At 38.5% G+C, this 5,936-nt stretch overlaps 1 protein-coding gene across 1 annotated transcript; it reads right to left on the bottom strand.

Moving 5' to 3' along the window:
- Positions 1 to 964: 964 nt before the first annotated feature.
- On the bottom strand, positions 965 to 3,944 carry LOC145259628 (protein CFDP2-like). Its single transcript, XM_080117284.1, has 2 exons — positions 3,844 to 3,944; positions 965 to 1,382 (listed from the first exon to the last, which is right to left on the bottom strand). Exons 1-2 carry the CDS (start codon positions 3,942 to 3,944, stop codon positions 965 to 967), a joined length of 519 nt encoding a protein of 172 aa, XP_079973410.1.
- Between the last annotated feature and the right edge of the window lie 1,992 nt (positions 3,945 to 5,936).

Raw genomic sequence — 5,936 nt, 5'->3', positions numbered from 1 at the left:
CAAAGCACAGTGGGATTGTGTATTCATTGGATTTCTCTTGCAGTTTACTGACAGCCTGGATATGGTCGATGCTGGAGTAACCTGCCCTGAAACCTGCTTTTTCTCACGGTTGATGACTGTCTAATGTCTCTAGCATACGTCTTAGCAAGACTTGAGAGAATATCTTGCATGTCACTGGCAGAAGGCTGATTGGCCAATAGTTCTTAATATCTGTAGTGTCTCCTTTCTTTTGAATGATGGCTACTGATGCATTCCTCCATTTATCTGGAACTATTCCACTGGAGAGGCACTTATTAAACAGTTTTGTAAACATCTCAACAATGGGTTTACCACTGCTCTGTAATACTTCTGCAGTAACACCATCCTCTCCTGCAGCCTTGCCTGACTTTAATCGCTTAATAGCTGCTCTCATTTCTGATGGGAGGATGGGTGGAGAATGTTCCTCAGCTTTATTCAGTGCATGAAAGGTTGGAGTGTGTTCTGATTGTCTGGTGGCATAGAGGTTAGCATAGAACTCTTTGCACCTTGAAACAATTCTATCTAAGTCATCGGTTATAGTGCCATCTTCTTCTTTGAGATAGGTGATGTTGTTTCTGCCGAGATGCTGCCTTTTTTGATAGATTTAATGCCTTTGTTTACTTCAAGGACTTGTAGTATTTGTTATTCATTGAAGTTTGAAATTTCTTTCATCATTCTGCATCTCAGAGTCTTGCATATCTCAATGTACTCGATGTGCTGTACATTTGTACGGCCTCTTTTCATCTGTTGTCGTTTCTCTCTCAGCTGTTTTGTAATTGTAGACAGTTTGTCGGGTTTCTGTGGTTTGTATTGACCAGCTGTTTCCAGTGCAGCTCGGCTGATCTCTAATATCACTTTGTTGTAGTCAGTGTGTTGCTAGCACCTCTAATCTAGCTTGGTGTCTATGGTAAGAGACAGTCTGATCATAGATGATCACTCCCTGTGTTTAACCTGACACATCAGTCACAGTGTGGTGCCTGTTGGTAAGGAAGAAATCAATTTCATTCTTTGTGGTGCCATTAGGGAATATCCAAGTCCAGCGTCTGTTTGTTTTTTTCTTGAAGAACATGTTCATGATCTTTAACTGGTGTTCTGCAAAGTTTACAATGGTGTCACCTCTGCAGTTCCTTGTTCGATAATTGTATGAACCAGTACTTGATTCAAATGTATTTCCTATTCCAACCTTGGCATTGAAATCTTCACTAAGGATGGTGTAACTTGCTTTGCTGGTAAAAAGAAATTTATCCACATCTTCATAGACCATCCTCACCTCTTCATCAGTATGGCCTGTTGTTGGAAGGTAAACCTGGACGATGTTAATGAGGTATCCTTGTTGATCCTGGTAGTGAGCTGTGTCACTCTGTCTGAAACACCATTGAAGTTTTTGATGTTTCCTGCAATATTCTTGTTGTACGAGGTGTAGATATATATAGTTATTTTTCTTTGAATTGCTTTGTTGTCTTTTGTTCTCTTATTGACTTGCATCAATGAGACCTTGTTTTGCTCGTCCTAATCGAAGAGACGCCGTAGAATCGATCAGCACATTAAATATCTGCTGAAGATGTAACTTAAATATGCAACCAACAACGTTGCTTTCGAATGTCAGAAATCGTTTTTTTAAAACGATCGTTCATCAAACTATCAACACCGTCAATCGTTTTGTGCTTTGATATTTCTTGTTCGCACATGAAACACATTTTAACTATTCTTATCCATAGAATAGTTGGACATTTTTACATCAAAGCGAAAAGTTGAATAAAAACAAATATATGACAAATGTTTTCAAATGCAAGATAAGTTATTCTTCTACTCAACTGGTTAAGTTGTTAGTGTTTTAACTTATATAAACGTGATTATTCAGTTAGAAAAACAAGTAGTGTCGAGTGTTATATTAGAACAAGAAAAATAGCCGATATGAGAGGGCTATATATTTAGAGTTTCGATAATCACTGAAAACTAGAAAATTAAACAAAATACTGGTAGAAACACAAACATTTATTTCAGGGTTCATGCTTGATGTGCTCATTTTTACTTCGACAGAAACACAATTCACTGGAGAAGAATAATATTTTTTGTGTTGTGTTCAGCTCAAACACACTTTAACAAGGATGCGCAACTCTATTATAATCGCCCTGTGACGGGCACTAGGGTATGGTATGCTTTCTATGGGGGGAACCTGTTTGTGGTGGCTCAACATTATATTGTAATACCTTCACAGTAAGGTTTCGACATAGAAAGCATACCACACCCTTGTGCCCGTCACAGGGAGAAAATGTTGTGCATATATAAACCTGCCTTTGATAAATACGAGGCCGTCAAAAAGAAAGTATGCACTTGTAATTTTTGCCAAAACTGCAAATTTAAGCTAAATTTAATGTAACTGTTTAAACAAACTATACCTCATTTGATTGGTCTTTTATTCTTGATAAATTTACCTGTTCATATTTGACTTTTAATTGAAATATTCTAGTGTTCACATCAGCTAAAAAAAAAATAACTTCCAATTGAGGAGGCAAAAAGAAAGTCCACAGCAACAAATTCGCTTAAAACCAGCTTAAATTATCGTCCCTAAATCAGTTTACAATAACTACCAACAGGCAACAAAGCATCGGCCGCAGATTGAAATGTGATGTGAAAATGGTACGAAAGACTGTGCAAAAACACCAAAAAGTAGTGTTCGTGATGCCCCTAAATCTGGTCATACTAGCGTTACTTATAACAGTGAAGACAATGCTATTAAGATCTGTAGCCTAAGAAATAGATTTGAAACAGCTCCACAAATCCAACAACAGTGCAATCTTGTTAAAAAGTGCTCTCTTTCTACTGTCAAGAACAGAGTAAAGGAATTTAATTTGCAAGGATATGTTGCAAGACGCAAGCAAATGATCTCTGTAAAGAACAGAAAGCGCCGTCTGGACTTCGCCAGATGCAATGAAAATCATGACTCTTCATATTGGTAAAAAGTGCTTTTTAGCAATGAAAGCAAGTTCAATAGGTTAGACAGTGATGGTAGGCAGTACGTCCGTCGGAGAAAAGATGAAGAATTTAATCCTAGGTTCTCAGTTTCAACGCTGCAAGGTGGTGGAGGTTCAGTTTTAGTGTGGGGCATTATTAGTACCAATGGTCCAGGACCTATAGTTAGCTTGCAAGACTGAATTAATTCGAGAAAGTAAATTAATATGTTGACTGAGCATTTTCTACCATATAATAATTTCATCGATAACCTACTTTTCTGACCGACTTACAACATTCCAGACATCATGTGACACTGTATGCAATGTGAAACCGAAAGCAGTATGCCAATGATCGTCGAAAGGTGTGGACGTAAGTGAAAAGCTCCAACAAATGAGTGATTGGGTGGGAATTTACCGTGCCAAGATACACATTCATTGGCCCCAGAACAGACTTAGACAAAGTATGGTATCATAGTGGCGGTGAACAAACTTGACCAGCGGCAAAAGATCACAACCTAAATTACGGAAACCAGCGTAAATGGACACGACAAGCCGATGCCCAATTCTTCAGAGACTCTGAAGGAACAGGATTACTTAGGACCAGTTATCAGAGCTAAAAACTATCTTGGACTCGATTCAAATTTCAGAAACACTAACCCCACTAACTGTGTTGGCGCTGCTACTATCATACTAATTTGTCTATGGAAATGAATCAAAGAGATATGTCGAATGACGGACAGAGTAACGATTGGCAGGGACCGTCCGTCGGTGGATGTCTCCTACCAGAGGTGGGGAACGGAATCAGAGAGGTAATAATCAAAAGGTGATTTAAAAACATGATAAAGACCATAGACACACAGGGTACTTTTACGCAGTACGACTCTGAAACGGAGATGATGCACAATGTAGGACACTTCGGTTGGTCTCAACCGGAATTGGTGGATTAGATTGTGTCGTACTTTCTTTCGACATGAGTAACACAGATAAAATGGGAAGTGACGATGGCGAGCGGAACTTCATTCAGGGTAAAACACATGGGATATATGATAGACAACATCATATGCGGCGAATAGTTAACCAAAGAACAATTAGGAAGTATTCATATCAAACCCGGAGCCTTACTTTGGCATATACATCGACAATGGACACTACATAGGATACAAAAACCTGATGGGCATAGCGAAAATATCTAACAACAACAAAAGATATCAAACTCATGACAGGTAACGATGTGCAATTACTGAAATACAAATACAGTTATAGTGCAGCTATCCATGTGGTAAAACCAGCTGCCAAATACAAAAATCATGACCGCAGACAAGCACCAAACTTCAGATGATGTTGCTGCACAGCTGGAGAGAGATGCCGAACAAGAAACAGTTATGACAACATGATGACTCAGGGTAACTATGTTGTGCAGGGTTCGATGTTGAGCACTCCAAATCTACTGTAGGACAACATACAAGCTGGCGATTCTAGCACATGGGACAGTGGAATAGACGTCAGCATGGCTCCCAAATATAGCATGTTCATAAAAAATTACAAAACCTAGAAAGCAAAAAGCCCAGAAAACAGATGCGTGCTGAAACTATGGAGCGTTCAAGAGCAAGAAAGATGAATACGACGGGGAAAACAGCAGCTATTGGGTGGATATGAACAGACATCTGGGTCGATGATCGTAAATAATTGGACGGTATTAATCAAAGTCCTGTACACGAACGAGGATGCTCCTGAGATGATATTGATACACATCCCACCCATACTACGCCCAAACTCATCTACAGTAACGTTATACTTCACTTTCGAGGTGACATACATGATTGACCTAGAAGTCTACTGAAAGTCTTGGTTGTATCTGCATAAAGTTCTGCTGACTAATCACAGATACTCAGAAATGACAACGTCATCAAAATTTGCATATGTATTGTATCATACTGCACAACCGTCATTTCGATGAGCAGATGACGAATTTTGCAGAAAAAGCTATTGGTGCCGTTGGCGGTTACCAACACAGGCAATTCATAAACAAGCACCAAAGTTCAGATGATGTTACAAATCATATTAAATCGCATTACCTGAGTGCCGCCAGTTGGAAGGCTCCTCGAACGTTTTTACTTACATGATGAAGCCTTTACTTACATGATGAAGTTCCTACTTGTGAGACATCAGCTTGGGTTATAGCTTGGTTGGATGTGCCTAAATCAAAACGTAAATTCCATGAACAAAGCTTCTTTCTTTCTTTCCATGAACAAAGTTTCTTAGAAGTGCACGCCTGTGGAACTATCGTCCGTTTGTCTGTTTCCCACCTGACTACAACTTGGATATCTTCAAGTCCAACATAAACAAATCCTGATGAACCGCCGCCTTCAGTAAGACACTTTATCAAATCTTCAATACTAATAATTAACCCTTACCCCCAGTGGCTTCCGGGCCTTGATAAGTGGTGACTACGATGTAAAAAAAAAGAAATGACAACATTCCTTGTTCGAGATGAAGGACGTCCATTCCATAGTTGGATTTCGCCATGGTTCGATTAATCTGTGTAAGCTAATAGACTTTCTTATGTGTGGCACATTTGCTCATTTAGCAGAGTACTCACCTCACATGCAAGAAGCTCGGTTTTCGAATCCCAAGTTCAGATATGTCTAACTGATGAGCCCAAATGAGGACGAAAATCGAGAATCGGTTTATTGGCTGTCAGAAGTCTTGTGAGCTGCGACGAGATTTGGCTTTGGAAATAATTATATAATCTCTCACATTCTGAATATATATATATATATATATATATATATATATATATATATATATATATATATATATATATATATATATATATATATATATAATTGGATTGTGTCTACATTTTGTTATGGGGAAATGGTATCGTTTACTGGAGCGCCATAAATTTAACATATATCTTGTTATTAATTTTTTGAACCATCTATACGGTATACAGCTAATGAT

Source organism: Euprymna scolopes, chromosome 35 (genome assembly GCF_053919585.1).
Source record: "Euprymna scolopes isolate OS-2025 chromosome 35, ASM5391958v1, whole genome shotgun sequence".
In the NCBI taxonomy this organism is placed as follows: domain Eukaryota; kingdom Metazoa; phylum Mollusca; class Cephalopoda; order Sepiida; family Sepiolidae; genus Euprymna; species Euprymna scolopes.
The sequence above is the reverse complement of the archived record's forward strand: the minus strand, read 5'-3'. Positions and strand labels throughout refer to the sequence as shown.

Bases quoted from the DNA above. Each gene is read 5' to 3' on its own strand.
- LOC145259628 (XM_080117284.1), bottom strand. From the start codon at position 3,944: ATGTCGAAAGAAAGTACGACACAATCTAATCCACCAATTCCGGTTGAG. The intron at 1,383-3,843 runs GTAAAAGTACCC...ATGGTGTTTCAG, and splicing joins CCGTTTCAGAGTCGTACTGC to ACAGAGTGACACAGCTCACT.